This window comes from Acomys minous (assembly GCF_964271855.1).
Source record: "Acomys minous genome assembly, chromosome: 2".
NCBI lineage: Eukaryota > Metazoa > Chordata > Mammalia > Rodentia > Muridae > Acomys > Acomys minous.
Window position 1 is genome coordinate 30,486,415 of NC_140484.1, and position 16,802 is coordinate 30,503,216.

At 44.5% G+C, this 16,802-nt stretch overlaps 1 protein-coding gene across 4 annotated transcripts; it reads left to right on the plus strand.

The window, feature by feature from the left end:
- The first annotated feature begins 2,201 nt into the window (after positions 1-2,201).
- Positions 2,202-14,482, plus strand: PLGRKT (plasminogen receptor with a C-terminal lysine). 4 transcript variants are annotated; one of them, XM_084764216.1, is made up of 7 exons: positions 2,235-2,388; positions 3,226-3,346; positions 4,082-4,228; positions 5,782-5,868; positions 11,807-11,937; positions 12,524-12,633; positions 14,083-14,482. In XM_084764216.1, the coding sequence occupies exons 4-7, from the start codon at positions 5,788-5,790 to the stop codon at positions 14,202-14,204; spliced, it is 444 nt and encodes a 147-aa protein (XP_084620342.1). In that variant the 5' UTR covers positions 2,235-2,388; positions 3,226-3,346; positions 4,082-4,228; positions 5,782-5,787; the 3' UTR covers positions 14,205-14,482. The 4 variants fall into 4 exon arrangements, with proteins under 4 accessions (XP_084620343.1, XP_084620342.1, XP_084620341.1 ...); XM_084764217.1 differs by lacking the exon at positions 4,082-4,228 and having other exon boundaries at positions 2,202-2,302; XM_084764215.1 differs by lacking the exon at positions 4,082-4,228.
- Positions 14,483-16,802: the final 2,320 nt, after the last annotated feature.

A 16,802-nucleotide genomic window follows, 5' to 3' on the forward strand; every position in this document is an offset into this window, starting at 1 on the left:
TGGGACTGGAGTTACAGACAGTGGTAAGCTTCCCTATGGGAGCTAGGAATCAAACCCTGGTCCTTTGGAAGAAATACGGGTGTCCTTAACTGGATGAGCGCTCTCTCTCTCTCCAGCCACAGTTCTCAGAATTCGGAAGTCATTTTCAGGAGGAGGAGGAAGAGGAGAAGGAGGAGGAGATCTCTCAGGGGAGGAGAGCAGGCTGAAGTTCTTGGGACAGGAGGCTGAGATTCACAGGTTGAGAACAGGGTCATGTGAGTCGCATGAGTTACAGAAGAAGGAAGTTAGCAAGGGCTCAGTCAAGCGCTGTGGCATCCCGGCTGAAAAGCATCAAAAAGAGAATCAGCCACAGCTTTCCTGCTCATCAGCTGTGCAACATATTTACATACAGCTGAGAAAGATTAAAGTCCACACCCTCAACATTTTCCCCCTGTGCTTCCCCGGTCAAGTTGATGATTCTTGGGAAGCTATGAAATGCTTCAGCTGAGCCACGTGAAGCCTCCTTTGATTCAGGTTACACTCTGAAGTATAACTGCCCCTACTCAGAGCAGCTCTCCTTGATTTTCCTACCCTCTTCCATCACTGCATTTCAGGGACAAACCTTGACAAGCTACAGCATCATTAAAAAAAAAAACCAAAAACAACATCAAATTAATAAGATGAAGTCACAATAAGGATTAAAAGTGTCAGTAATAGTAAACCATGTCAGCGGATGACTTGAAATAATCTTTCCTTCAACCATTTGGATCCCAGGGGTAGAAGTGGGTCTCACTTAACCATGAGCCAACTCACCAGCCCCCTGTACTATAACTTAGATGAGCACGGAATATCGTATGAAAGTAAAGAAGCCAATAAAAGTCCATTTGGTTTATATATGAAACTGTCTAGAATAAGCAAGTCTTTGAAAAAGTCGGAAATAGACCAGGATGGGGTCTATAGATTGACTGCATGTGACATTCTCTGTAAAGATGGGTTCTAGAGACTGACTGAGGAAAACAAGCTTAAGATAAGAGTATGGGGTGGGGGTGAGGATCTGACGTGGTCTCGCCCACACAGACAGCTCAGAAGTCAACCACCTCCACCCACCACCACCTTCCAGGCAGGAAACAGGTTATATATAGCTCTCTCTTTGCTACAACCCTGCGTGTTTAGCATTCTTCGTACCCCTACTGCTTATTTGCAGGCACAAGGATCTCTGTCCCTCCTACAGATTGCCCTTTCCACCTTCTCTGCTAAAAACGGGGGCAGCATCCTCTGAGGAACATGATTCCTCTTCTCCAGGCCAGCATTCACCTGGCTTTAGTAACAGCTCTTTCTCTCCCTGGCCCCTCCCAGTGTACAGGTAGCAGCAGCCTGCCACTGTTGCCAGCTATGATCTATCGAAACTGTATGCCGGCAGTTCACAGTGTCTGCATCTAGGTATTATTATCTCACTTAGCCCTCACAGCACAATAATTAGACGGCTTTAATAATAATAAGGAGACCAAAGTGACAAAGTGAGAGGGCGTTGGTGACAAAGCTGGGAACTGAATTGAGGTATGTTTGGTCTACAGGCATAGACACCACATCTAACCTCAGGGATCTGCTGCTCATCTCCCTTTAAAAGTGTTTGCTCCAGGCAACACACCTGCTCCCAAAAACAGAAATAAAGATATCACTGCCGTTTTCCCCTCCAGCTATTGAATAAACACTCTTTGGAAATGGGGGAATCTAAAGGCTAGAATACGGAGGAGTGAAGCTGAGACCATCTAAGCAAGCCTGGGAGGCTAGATCTAGATGCTTTCTCTACGGAGTGATGTCCGTCAAGGCTAAGGCAGGGCCCTTCCTAAAGGCTAGAGCTTGTGAAACACATACTATTTCCCCACCCTTTGAGTAGGAAGTGTAAACGTCCTACCTCAACTGTTTCCTCAGTGAGGTTAGGGAGCCTTACTGTAGACAGACATTGCTGGTACGAGTAGGTAATATGGAAAGCACATACGGTAATATGGAAATTCTGGCCACTGCTTTTGTTTCCTATTTCCCTTTACGCCACTGACAGTGGCACTTTTACAGGCTTGGGATTCCGAGGGCTTGAAATGACGTTTCTATGCTGCTTCCTCAGCCTTCCCTCAAAACCATCCACTATACTAGTCCCTGCAAGTTGGAACTTGCCGCTCTGACCCGCCCCACCCACCTCCCTGCACCGGAAGGACATCTCAGACCTCAGCAGGAACGAGAGCCCTTACAGGAGCCAAAGGCCACGCTGATTGGTTGAAGCGCGCGATCCACCGTCAGAGCCAATCCTGAGGCTCTGCCGAGCAAGGTACTGCCCGTGCCGTACTCGATCTGGAGCTCTGGCTAGAAGTCTCTGCTGTGGTCACCCGTACCCTCGCCCCCGCCCGGCGCCGCGTGAGTGCACCGGGCTACAGGCAGCCGGGAGAGAGGGTCGGCTCGGTTGCTTGGCCCCACGCAGCTGCAGCTCCGGCTCCGGCTACGCAGGGGAGGCCTGGGCTCTGGGTTCTGCTGATACCCTGTTCAGTGAGCGTGATCTCTCGGTAGCATTGTCCCCAAGTTGGGACGAGCCTGCAGAGTGCAATGGATAGGGAAATGGGATGCCTTTAGGGAAAATACCCAAATAACAGTAAACAGGCTCCACAGAGCGAGAGTGGAAACAATGACAGAAAACACGTCCAGAGGTTATATGCTTCCTGCTGGGGGAGTACGAGTTGGGAAGATGTATTGAGACTGATTGCGATGATGTGACCAGCCCCAGACTCTGGTACTAAATCAGGGCAGACCTATGGACAGCAGAAATCGCGGAAATCTTTCTCCTTCTAAATCAAATTTTGGTTCTCAGGGTGACCAGAGAAAGTCTGTCTGGGATTTGCACAATGAACACCTCTATCCAAAGCAATTTGGATCCTAGGTGTTCAGAGCGGAAGCATTAGCACGCCCCCCGCCCCCTTCCCCACCCCGAAACTCAAAAACCAGGAGCAGCCTGGACCCACGTTAATATTCTAAGCCCTCTAAGACGCCCTGGTTCCCTGTGTTATCTGGAACCAGGGCCATCTGAGGACACTCTTGTTTACTGGTAGCATTTTGTCTCTGGGAGAGAGAAAAATCAAAGGTGTTTGGAACATCCCCGAGAAAAGGGTGCAGATGATTTTGTTAGGTACAGGAAAGGAGAGGCTGAAAACACTGTTCAAAGGTGAAGTTACAAAGTGTGTGCTGTATACCCATTTGCAGGTGTAATTTCCCAGAGGGACACTTCCTGTTTGCCTTTTACTTTTACCTGCGCACCTGAGATTTTTCCCCCCGCCCCGACATAACCAAAGTCCAACTCCAAGGCTGCAAGGTCCAGAGAGAGGTAAGCGTAAATCCTAGCTTCCCACAGTGTCTCTCTCCTCCCTCCCTCCCTCTTTCCCTCCCCACGCCCTTGATGATTGACATGAGGATTGTCCTACCACATCAAGGGAGAGCTCACCTCCTTATAAATAGGAGTGCGCCAAGAAACTTAGGGGCGCTGTTTGCAGCGGAAAGAAAACTTCAGCCTTCCACTCCTACACTCCTACACGCAGAAGAAAAATAAGGAAGGGTGAGCAGCCGGGGCCGGAGTTTTTCTTCTGCGCAAGTGTTTGAGCCAAGTAGAAGCCAGGGGGACTATGAAGATGGATGATAACACTTCTCCTGCAAGCTCAGTTGGAAACGACTCACAGGGTCTGTCAATACTTAGCTAACAGAGTAGACTGCTGGACGCCCCCACCCCCCTTTCCTCATAATTGTCCCCTGACTCTGCTCATTGGGTGCTGAGTGGAACCATGACAGACAGGGAAGGCTCCTCATGACTTCCTAGGCCTGACTAGGGCCTTTGCTATTTCTTCCTAGCGAGCAGTTCAGCCTCTGCTCAACTTTGCTCAAATGCTGTGTGATCCCAGACTGTGCTTTTTGACGGAATACAGGCAAGTTATTGACGCCCGTCAGGTCACACTCACTTGGGGCCCTACTAACGGGGTCACTGTTTCAGTTGACGTGAAATACCTCTGTCCTCCCTGCTTATTTCTTGAGTTACTCTAAACCCAGGATTTCCTTACTGTGAAAATAGCTGCTGCCTGGGATCCTGGCTGCAAAGCATTGAGTCTGGCTACTGTGGTGTGAAGGTATTCAACAGCCTACTACTACAACAACATCGCCGAGAGTAGAGAAGTTGTGACGTTACCCTGGGCCTTAGAGTCTTCTGCAAGAAAAACCAGTAACTAACTAAAATGTTTTCAGCACATACTCTGTTGAATTTAGAAAAAAAAAATTAGAAGTTCTAAGCCACCTACAGTTTATAGCACTCTTAGGGAGCTGTTAGAGAAGTTAAAATAATAAGATTAAAAAATGATGGTGCCTGATGTGGAGGGAGGCTCAAGTCACAATTTTTAAGGTAGCGATGATACATAAGAAAACAAACTTCAGATTTTCAATTCATTTCTCAGGCTAGTAAAGAAAACAACCATTCTAAGGTGTGTGGGTGTGTGTGTGTGTGTGTGTGTGTGTGTGTGTGTGTGTGTGTGTGTGTGTGTGTGTTTGTATGTTTGGTTTGGTTTGGTTTTTCAAGACAGAGGGTTTCTCTGTGTAGTCTTGGCTGTCCTGGAACTAGCTCTGTAGATCAGGGTAGCTTTGAACTCAGAGATCCACCTGCCTTTGCCTCTCAAGTACTGGAATTAAAGAACCATTCTGTTTTTAACTTTACTGTAATATTCAATAAGTTTCATTGAACACCTTATTATTAAAAAAAAAGAGGTCTATACTTTACTGTAGGCTAATGTAAGTGTTCTGAGTACATTTAAAGTAGGCTAAGGCAAACCATAATGTTTGGTGTATTAGCTGTAGTAAATGCATTTTTCTCAGTGGCATTTTCAACTTACAAGGAGTTTGTTGTGCCGTGACTTCCATCGGGAATAATGGAGAAACTCTACAATGTAGTCATTTATAAAAGTCGTTTCTGAATTATCAATGAGAAGCTGGGCATGGGAGCACATGTCTGCAGCCCCAGTGGTGAGATGAGAGGCAGAGACAGGACAGTCCTGTCCAGAAGCCTTCCGGCCAGCTAGCCTGGAGTACACAGCTGAGAGCAGCATGTGGGAAGGGACTGGCTCAAACACTGTGGAAATTGAAAACCTGGGGTTATCCTCTGCTCTGGACATATGTGTCCTGGCACACATACCCACCTGCACTAACACACATGGATGGGTATACAGACTCGCACACATACTTACGACACGTGGAGATTTTTTTTAAAAGTGCATTTGCAAGGTCTTGTAAACATTGTTATCCTTCCTTCCTTTTGAGAACCTCCGTAACACGGAGAGAATGGAAGTGAGGCTAGAGGGTGGGAGCGAGACATGTGCCACAGAGGCCAGGAAGAATACTGGCATAGTGACCCCGAGGCTCCTAGATCTTACGACACAAGTTCGTGAAGGATAAACAAAAGTCCTCCTGAACACACACCCTCAGATGCAAGGTCTTCCTGTCTCCCTGAACAGATGGGAAGAAGGTGGCTAGCGTTAGATTTGTAGTGGGGAGAAAACGTGAGGAGGCATGGCACTGTGAGCTTACAGAGCAGGGAGAGATGGGAAGTCATTTCAGTCAGCTGGTCTGGACGGTGCCCAGGTTGGGTAAGCATGCCTGAGGTTAGACAGCTAGTTACAATTTGCACTACTCCTCAGGTCAAATGTGTCCTCTCTCTCTTTACACGGTCACTGTTGAGAGAAACCCAGAGCATGTTATTTAAAGCCGTCTTTCATTTTCACCCTTTAGGTCAAGATGGGCTTTCTGTTCTCAAAATCTATGAGTGAAAACATGAAAAGCCAACAGGAGTTCATGGTTATGCATGCTCAACTTCAGGTATGTGTTGGTTAAGATGCTATGTTCCTGATCATCTAGAGGTGGGTTCTCTCGGACTCCCCTTGACCCCTTATTAAAATGTTCATGGGCTCCATCCTCAAAGACAAGACTCAGTGGACAGACGACTAGCTGGCCAGTGGCCCGTGTCTCCAATCCAGACACTTGAGTCAAAATTTCCGTGCTACCAGGTAGCTGCTTATAGCTATGAACAGAATATGCCCCTCCCCCAACGCATCCTGGACCCCTAGAACCTGTGAGTGTATTAGAAATACGATACCTTACATGGAAAGGGACTTTACAGTATGTTCATCTAAGGAGGTGTTATCCTGGGTTATCCATGTGGAGCCATTGTACTTCCCAGGGCCTTTATAAGTTCCTATAAAATTCCTGTTATGTAATTAGTAGCATTGTATTGATTATCTTTGATATATACAGCAATGTGTATGTGTGTGTATATGAGAGAGGGAGAGAGAGAGAGAGAGAGAGAAATTTAAAATGTTATACCGCTACACATGGAAATCTTAAGCACAAGCTGAGCAGTGCTCTACTGGTTTTGAAGATGGAGTAAGTCAGGGCCATGGGCCAGTTGGGAAAGCCAAAGAAACAGCATTTCCCCTGCTGCTTCCAGAGAGACAGAGTTATGCCAACCCATTTTGGCCCTTTAACCTCAGATAATAATTTCTTAAAGCAACATTAGGAAGCTGTTATAGACTATGATGCTTGACCTTGGATTATACAGTAGTTGTTTAGGAAAAAGAAACAACAAAGAGATTCTGAATTGTCTAATACAAGTTGTCAAAGCATTTTAAAATATTATAAGGCACAGCTGAATGTTATAAAAGTTTGACCCAAATTATTTTGCTAAGATTTTAGACAATGTTGATGAGGCCCCTGTGGTCCACTATGGCTCTAAAAGCAGGAAGTCCTAGTCTTGGGCAGTCCAAGGGAGAGGTGAACCAGACTGCCTGGATGGAGCCCCATCAACTTGAACGCATGCATGGTCTGGTCACAGTCTCCTACTCTGTACTTATTCAAAGAGTAAGTCCTGTGGAGTCCCTACACTAGTTTCAGGAGATCATAAAGTTTTGCAGATGTCCAGTGACTAATATATACCAGGTCCTTGTTTTCCTCCTCAGGAACCACAAAAAACGAAAGGGTTTTTTGGGTTGTTTTTGTTTTTTCTTTTCAAAAATTAGTTTTTGAGAACTTCAGACAATGCATTAGGGGCTATGGCTCAATGGTAGAGCATTTGCCTAGCATGCACAGGGTCCTAGGCTCAGTTCCCAGTACTGCTATACCAGAAAGGGAGAGAGAGAGGGGAGCAGGGGAGGGGGAAGAGGAGGGGGAGGGGGGAAGGGAGAGGGAGAATGTCCTCATCACTCTTCAGTTTTACCGCTTAGTCTCACTTCTGTTACAGTTAAAACTGAACATGCCACTAGATGGCACACATAAGCAACCTTATAGCACCCAAGTGTCTGCGAAGCATCTTGATGTTATTATGTAGGACAGAAATGAGGAACCTACTGTGCTGCCGGCCTGTGCTACGCAGAGGGATGTAGGCGACGCAGTGTGATCGGTGCAAAGACTTGTGAGCAGTAAATGTTTATTTGTGCTCAGGGAACAACATGAGAGAAAACAAAAGCCAACCAAACATGAGAACCAGACCTTGACCTGTCTGTGTGCTGAAAGCATAGGACAGTGTAGATTTTTCTTAGTTTTTTTTTAAGTGAAATTGGATCTTGCCAATCCTGATATGTCAGGATCCTGGAGTCCCCTGACGAAGAGGGACTCTTAGTTGAAGAACTGCTTTAACTAGATCTGCCAGTAGCCATGTCATGAGACATTAATGGGAGGGCCCCGCCCACTGTGAGCAGTCTCAGTCCTGGGCAGGTTCCTTCCTACTTCCGGTTCCAGCCTTGCGGTCCAGACCTGACTTCCCTCAATGAAGGATTGTGACCTGGAAAGTGAAATAAACCCTGTCTGTCCAGTGTTAATTTTGGTCATGGTGTTTTATCACAGTCACAGAATCAGACAGCTCCAAATGTGGTAATAAAAAGAAGCAACCTCCGGACACAACAAGGGACTTTTCTTAGACGTTACCACAGTCCGCGATCTGTGTAAACTCATGTGGGGTGCCCTTCACGTGCATATGCATTAGGTGCTAAAACACCTTGGTGGTCAGTGCGATGCCTTCTCTCGAGGGAGCACACATTCTTGAACGGGGTAACGATGGCAGCCAATGCGTTCAGTGCTGTATTAAGAACTGAGAGTGATATATATTACCATGCCTGTCAAAGACAGAAGGCCAGAAGCTTCTCTAAAGGTCACACCTTTAGCCAGTGCCTCCTTGGTGCTGGCCCATGTGCAGACCCTGGCTAGTTAATGAGGATATAAATATGAAAAGGCGAGGCTGAGAGCTTTTCTCTCTGTTCTGACATGGTTCAAACATTTTATGTCAGACTTTTCATAGAGGAAAAATATTAGGATCATGCTTAATAAGCGCACGTTTGAATCCAGTAGGAAAACTGACGTTAGTTTTAGGTTCAGGGTTAAGTTTTGTTTAGGATATTTAATGACTCTAGCTATTGGGTAAGGTGGTTGTTTATTGTAACAGTTATGCCACTGGAGACTTGAATTTTATTTTATTGGGTCTATTTTAGTTGTTCAATCATTACATATTGTTTAGATGTCAAATACTATTAAGACATAATTATTTTCACTTATATTTTCCCAAAAGAAAAACATTAACTTCAAGTTATATATGTCTTAAAATTTTTTTGAACATGAACACTTAAAAGTCTCCGTAAAATGAAAGATTATGTCATTATCTCGCTCCCTCCCTCCCTTCCTCCTGAGGCCTCTCTGATGTCTTCTTACACTCACTGCACTGTCTCCTTTGTTGCAACAAGCCACTAAGCCCAGATGCTCAACCATAGGTCTATCCCTGATGCCTTTAGCCAGAGAACATTGGCAGTACCACAGGAGATACTTAATACTTACGTGTTACTTACCATGTTGCCCCACACAGCTGTACGTCAACACGTGTGTGTGTGTTGTTGTTGTTGTTGTTGTTGTTATCCCTTGAGACAGGACAACAGTGTAGCCCAAGTTGGCCTCCAATTTACAATCCTTCTTTCCATGCCCCTTCTTGAGGTCTAGAATTACAGGCATACCCCACCAAGCCTGGAGCGGAGCTGTCAACCTGAGCCCTGTGAGACAGAGCCTTACAGCTAGAGCCCAGTGTTTGAGCACAGTCCTTTTGATCTCCACTTTGACGACCATTTCTGCATTGTGAGATGGCGCGCTTCCCCTCTCGTATGCCATGTGCTTGCCAGGCACTCACAGGATCTTGTCACAGTCTCATCCCATCTTGGGCACCCGCTGAGTTCTTGGCTGACTTATAAGATGTTGATACCTTGACTTCACTCTTTTCTGTAAAGTCTATTCATATGACAAGAGCGGAGTATTTCTGTGTTCAAAACAGCATATCAAATCGTCTTTATAAAACTCTCTGCTCACTAACTTTGATAGCTCCCAGGCATCAGTTTCAGACTATATCCACTTGATGTTTACTGGGGGTAAAATAAAGATCTACCCAGTGATAGCTCATTTAGGCAGTAGTTCTCAATTCTAGCTGCGCACTAGAACTACCTAGATCCCTGCAAAAAAAATAAAAAGTAAACTGAAGCTAAACTTGTGTTGACCTAACCTCCAGTTAACATGTGGAATGACTGTTTTGGGGGTTAGTGTGGATACGGGGACTTTGAAGAACTCTGTATCTGTTTACATCTCTGGACACTGGTGTTAGGCTGTTCTGCATCTTGTTTTGATCTAGATGACTTTTTATATAGGTTTTACACACTCACTATTCAGGTATACAAAGTCATATTGTTTATATTTAACAAAACTCAAAATGAGCCTCCGCTTCTACGGATAAAGGCAAAATTTAGCAAGGCAAAGTGGCTTTCTTCCTTCTTTCTCTTTCTCCTTCCCTGCTCATTTTTTCCTTGGAACAATCTTGGTCTGGATCTAGGAGACCTCAGGCGGCACAGGCGTTAGAGGCGGCATCTCTGGGTGAGGGGAGCTTCTCTGCTATTGTTTATAACCACCTGGGGAATGTGAGGTGATTGGTCCTGAGGTCATTGATCCTTCTCCAGGCTGTGGACTGTGGCTGTGACTTCTACACTTCCCAATGCTGTGAACCCTTGAGAGACTCAGCTACACTCTCCAACCACCTCTGCCTTATATTCTCTACTGAAGTGAGTTCTCCTGGCCCTAGCATTTAGTGACCTTCTGGTATGCTACCTGTGCTTCTAATTTTTAGGTATCTCCTGGGAACTTTTCTTCATGACGTGGAAGACTGTGCAGACTACTGGGTAGCTGAGATTAACCCAACTGTCTCTCTCAGGCCTACTCTGGACCCAGTTCTGCCCCGCAACCATTGTTTCTCTACTTTGGTTCCCCCCTTCCCATAATCCTCTCTGCTCACAGGATTCCCCAGGCCCACCTGGCACTTACTTGACATTCTCCTGTACTATACAACTCCCAGGAGAGCTGAGTGGCCAAGCTTTATTCTTTCACCAAAACCCATCCTCCTATCTCAGTCCCTGCTGCAGTAGAAAGAGAACATGACTGTTGTGCCCATCTCTCAGGTATCCCAAAGATCACCAGGAGTCAAAACTGATGCAAAAAACAGAAGGATCTTTATTTACAGCTTGAGTTGGGCCATGACTGTCACCAACTCAGTAGTATCCAGAGGCAACCCCACACTCTGGTCTCAAGGTAACTTATAGGTCTCCTTCCTCCCTCCCCCAGGTGCCCCCAAAGCAAGGGGGTCCAAGCTTGGCAATCACCTATTGGTTAAGACGCATAAGAGGGTCTTGTATTTAAAAAGATACGTTATGAGAGAGGTCAAAATCACAAACAAACCACTCTGGAATTCTGAGTTCTCTCTTGTCAGTGGGGGAAGTGGTGTCCTGTCCCACAACAACTGGCTGTTGCCAAGGGAAAGAGCCGATAGCACAGCAGGGCTATGTGACTATAGTCACGAGCTGGGGGCCCTCTGGTCAGGTTTCCTAGTGACCATATCTCTGGTGGGCAGGGAGGGAATGTGACAAGGTCAGCCCTCTTTGCAGCTGTTCCCACGCCTTTAAGCCTATTTCTTAAAACCTTGCCTCAGTGACCCTGAGATACAGATTTTAATTCTTTTTTGGTCTCTCATGACCAGAAACCAAGTCATGTTACTTTTCTTTCATTCTGTTTCTGAGCTTTGCCGATCATGTGTTTTAGAACTGAAATGTCAGGAAGACAACAGGTTTCTCTCTAAAGAATCAAACTCTTTTCAAATCATAAACTAAAGTTTTCATTTTGCTACTGATTCTGTGGTTTTTTTTTTAAAGTCCAAACAAATATTGTTTCTTGTGTTTTAGCTGTTCAGAGCTGAGAAAGACACTGACTAAAGTAGCACAGAGCAAAAAAGAGATATGATGAAACACCCATTCATCCCTGAAGGTTGACCCAGCTTTTCAGCTTGTAGTTGGGTGTATTTGGAAGGCAACATAAGTGGAGGGCCAGCAAGGTGTGTGTGTATGTGTGTGTGTGTGTGTGTGTGTGTGTGTGTGTGTGTGTGTGTGTGTGTGTTTAGTGATCCATAAATCTTTCCTTATACGAAACAGAAAAGCCTGGAAACATCTCTATGGCTTGGATTCACAAAAATACAGTCATAGACCTCAGGGAGTAGGATTGGTGTCCTGTATCTATTTGAAGGAATTGTCACTGCCAAAAGGCTCAGTTGCACAGAACTGTTCAGAGCAACTTAGTCAGAGTCTACTGTGACTTAAGCAAAACAAAACTGCAGCAGAGCAGATGGAGAAGGAGAAGCAGAGTGTAACGTTCCAAGATGAAAGGTGAGTAACCGCCCTTTGTCTTTTGCGCGTAGCTGGAGAGGCAGCTGACGATGCAGAACGAGATGAGGGAGAGACAGATGGCCATGCAGATCGCCTGGTCGCGGGAATTCCTCAAATATTTTGGAACCTTTTTTGGCCTTGCAACCGTCTCTCTGGCAGCTGGGTATGTGTACGGTGTAAAGACTTGGTGAAATAGCGCAGTCTTCGCCAGGATCATAGCACAGTTATGTCGGCCGATGGACTTAGAGCTTTGAGTATTTATGTAAAGAAACCTTCCCTAGTTTACCCCTCTGTAGAACAAGGGCAGTAACAGTTCACTCTGTCATTGGTTGCTTATATCCCTTTTGCCATTTTCTCTAGTGTAGAAGTTAAGGGGGAGGGCTCGCTTGACAAAAGATGGACGGCCTCTGTGCTTACTATTCCCCAAGGTTCTGAATGGCAGGCTCTCAACACTTGCCCACTTTAAGAGGAGGACTGTAAGCCTTGAACTCAAAGTAAGATTACCAAGTCGTAGACCCTCCCCTTGAGAACCAAAGAATCTGGTAAGGTGTGCTGGACAAGGAAATTCAATTTCTATAGACAACTCGGATGGATTAAATAACCTATGAGATGGAATTCGTTCTTCCAACAAGCAGTGGGGTTTTTTGTTTGTTTGTTTTTGGTTTTTTGTTTGTTTGTTTGTTTGTTTCAAGGATAAGATATGCATTTACCAGCTACTGTTGACATTCTCTTTTCTGTTTCTGAAACAGAGCAATAAAGCGAAAGAACCCAGCCCTTTTCATTCCTATAGTTCCGCTAAGCTTCGTCCTCACCTACCAGTACGACCTGGGCTATGGAACGCTCCTACAGAGAATGAAAAGTAAGTCTTCCTAAGCCAGAGTTTCTGTGTCCTAATTAACCTATGGCTCAAGATTTCCTCTTGGGGCTGGGAGATGGCTCAGGCAGTAAAGTGCTCACTCTGCAGGTTTGAGGGCCTGAGTTCAATCCCTATCACCTGTGTGAAAAAGCTGGGCTGGGCGTAGCGATGCAAGTTTGTAATCTTGACAGGGAGATAGAGACAGGCAGTTCTTGGGGGGATGGTCACCTAGCTAGCCTAGTTGGGCAAGCTCCGGGCCAGTCTGAGATCCTGTCACAGACACAAAAAAATAAAAACAGAGTAGATGATGCCCAAGGACACTGGAGGTCAACCTCAGGACTCTACATGTAAGTCTACACACATGAACACACACATACAGTGGCATGTACAGACACACACACACATGCACACACACACACACACACACACACACACACACACACACACACACACACACATCTTTGACTTACATAGATTCTGATAGGACCATTTTCCTAATATTCAGAGGACCAGAACCTCTACTTCTTCCAACACTGTGGCACGGAGTCAGCTCTTACTAGCTCATAAGAACTGACTGCTACGTGTTTAGAAGTTTTGCATGCTATATATGAGGCACAGTTCCTTATTAAAATTAAATTAAATAGGAGTCTACAGACATCTAATTAAATTATAATAAATAATAAATTACATTTAAAACAAAGGTATTAAATATTCAGAACTCAATCTGTTTCTAATTATTTTTCTATTCTATGTAATTATAGATTATTTGTATCAGTTGTATCTGTATTATGTAAATGCAGAAGCAGCATACAGATGCAGCAAAGAGTAGCCACAGCTTTAGCCTCAGTGGCACCCACTGGTGGCTTGAGATTGCTCAAGTGGGAGTATGTACATTGTGGAAACTGGCAAACACCAAATCAAGGCTCAGTCTTCTATTCTGTTGATCTCCTAGACCAGAGATTAGAGAATGTTGACATATTAAGCCATTAGGAAAGAAGTCTAATGATTTCTAAAAGTATTCTTTGTTTTACAGACAACTTACTTAGTTTTAGTGTCAATTTGCAATTGCTTGTATGTATGTATTATTTATCAGTCAAATCAAGGTAGTTGTATCTATCTCCCCATGCATTTATCATTTCTGTTTATGTACTGTTGCTGAGACACTGGCTCCCTGTGCAGCCCAGGCTGGCTTTGAACTCATGACTGTCTTGTCCTGACTGCTAAAATTATAGGCATGAACCACCACACCCAGCTCTAGCTGGGTTTTCAGAATCCATCATTGTGTTTGCCCTGCGTAGTGCATTCCTTCTGAGTGAAATGCTTAGCTCTGGGTTTTAAAGTCGTGCATACATAGTGTTACCCACAGTGTGTCCCTGGAACAGCAATCAGGTCCTCTTGTGAAATGCTGACGGCCCCCTTTGTCACCTTACACATTTCTGCATTTTATTTAAGGTGAAGCTGAAGGCATATTAGAAACAGAAAAGACTAAGTTGGAGCTGCCAAAAGGGATGATCACCTTTGAAAGCCTTGAAAAAGCCAGAAGAGAGCAGAGCAGATTCTTTGCGAACAAATAAAGTGACATTTATCCTCAGAGCACATGTTGCGTCTCTAAGCACAGAATTGCTGACTTGAATCACGGTGTTTACAGTTTTCTAAATGATCAAGATTTTGATACAATGCATTTTTATTTTAGAATATTAAAATTCAAAATGAATTTGATGAACTCTTTTAAAATAAAATTTCTAGGATTCAACCAAATCATGGCAGTATTCTGAACAACATTCAAAACTTCTTGTGCGTATGTGTGTTTTACAATTATCTAAGTCAATAAATTATATTGTTCTGAATTTCACGCTAATGTCCTACTGCTTGAGGTTCTGTCATATAGACTTCCTACTCAATATTCAAGTCTCACAGGCATCTGTTATGGTGTCCAGTCCCACACAAAGAACAGCAATGCACAATGAACTACAGTGTTCACTGTTTAGAGGAGGAGGAAGAAGAGATGATGAAGATGAGAGAGACATAGGTCAATTGGGAAGGGAATGGGTTGATATGGTCATATTTCATTGTATAGGTATACGATATTTTCAAATAATAAATAAGTAAGTAAATAAAAGAAATTATAGAGGAAAGAGATGGATCCAGGCATGGTGGAATACTACCATAATATCAACTAAACTGGGGGCTGAGGAAGGAGGTTAAGTTTGAGGCCAGGCCAAGCAACATAACAGCAATCTGTTATGCATGTGCACGCACACACAAACTCATAACACGGGGGGTGTAATTGGTGCCCAGAATGGTTCATCAAGAGTTCTAAATTTAGAATTATTTTGTTATGCAAGCTTTGCTGACATCAGGGTTCACCAAGTGTAGTTTAGGACCCTTCAAGGCAGTGCTACCTAAAGACCTTACAGAAGGTTTAGCTACTGTGTAAGCTAGCCAGGCCCTTGGCCCTCTTTGATTATCAGACCCTTCTGGCTCCCTGCCTTGATGTATACCCTGAGTTCATTGATAACTCACATGCATACATTTACTGCTACAATAGTCTCTCCCACGTGCATAGAGAGGCAAAACCAAAGCCAGTCTAAACAACTGCTTTTATGCACAGCTATATTAAAACCTAGTTCAATTGGCCTTGGAATTGCTGGTTATCCAATGCTTCCCTTCTTCCTATGACGCCATCCTTTTACTGACTTCACAAACATTTCATCTGTGACTCTTGTATTATCTTAGTCATTTATGTTAATTAGATATTTAGTACACCTTAATTACAACTTTTCTTAAATTTCCAAGTACTAAAAGAGCTATGGCCTCTTCATAGCTTGCTTATTATCATGGGCTTTTGTGTGGCTTCAAGAAGAATCAAGAAAAAAAAGCATGAGAAAACATACTAGGGGAGAAAAGAAGCTGAAGTTGCTTTCTGAACAAAGGTTTAGAGATTCATAGTAGCCTCACCCAAGGTCATTGCCAACAGCCAGAGACAAAGTTGGGGTGGGACTCTCGCCACGTGGCTTTGCATTTCCCATGACATGCTGGCAGAGCAAAGCAAAGCTACCTATGTGAGGAACCTCCTTCAGGGATGAAGAGCATCAGTGAGCATCCAGGAGTCTGCTGCAGCAGAAAGACTTTGCGACTGCTTTTGGAATAATTACAACTTAGTTTATGACATTTGTTTTTTATTTTGTTTTTCCAGACAGGGTTTCTCTGTGTCCTGGACTCACTCCGTAGACCAGGCTGGCCTCAAATTCACAGAGACCCACCTGCCTCTGCCTCCCGAGTGCTAAGATTAAAGGCATGCGCCACCGTGCCTGGCTAGTTTATGAGATTTTAATACTTAAGCGTTATTAAGATTTGTCTATATTTTATGTGAATGGGGGTTTTGCTTGCACATGTGTGCAGTTCCACAGAGGCCAGAAGAGGGCGTCAGAGCACCTGGAACAGGAGTCACAGAGGGCTGTAAGCGACCATGTGTGAACAGGGAATGGAAGCCAGGTTTTCTGGAAGAGCCGCCAGTACTCACAACCTCTGAGCCATCTCTCCAGCACCTCTTAAGCATTTTGAATGTTTTAAATTTACACCAAGGGAGAGCCCTGTCCCTCTCCAAAACTCTTTGATGTTTTATGTCTAAAATGGATAGTTTCCACTAACCACTGCTGTCCAGAATCTCTTCACTACAGTGTGTTGGCTGTATCTGAGTAGTGTCCAAATCAAGTGGATTTTTTTTTTATTTTGTTTTGTTTTTTGGTTTTTCGAGACAGGGTCTCTCTGTATAGCCTTGGCTGTCCTGTCCTGGACTTGCTTTGTAGACCAGGCTGGCCTCGGACTCACAGAGATCCACCTGCCTCTGCCTCCCAAGGGCTGGGATTTAAAGGCATGCACCACCATGCCTGGCTCCAAATCAAATTTTAAACCCAGTGGTTGGGATTGTAGCTCAGTGATAGATATCTGATAGATATCTGGTGTATATCAGCCCTGGGCTCGATCTTTTGACATAAAAATGTCATAAATAAATATGTTTTTTTAAAAATCACCTTTGCCATGTCTTTAGGACCGTATAAAGTGTATGAAAATGGATCAAAAGTGCACAGGCTAGCCCATCATCTTCAGCTACATAGTGATTTCGAGACCAGCCTGGGCTACATGAGACTCTCTCTCAAAAAGCCACCAAA

Excerpts from the sequence above, each read along its gene's own strand:
- PLGRKT (XM_084764217.1), top strand. The coding sequence starts at position 5,788 with ATGGGCTTTCTGTTCTCAAAATCTATGAGTGAAAACATGAAAAGCCAA. Across the intron at positions 11,938-12,523 it reads ACCGTCTCTCTGGCAGCTGG|AGCAATAAAGCGAAAGAACC; the intron begins GTATGTGTACGG and ends TTTCTGAAACAG. Across the intron at positions 12,634-14,082 it reads GCTCCTACAGAGAATGAAAA|GTGAAGCTGAAGGCATATTA; the intron begins GTAAGTCTTCCT and ends ATTTTATTTAAG.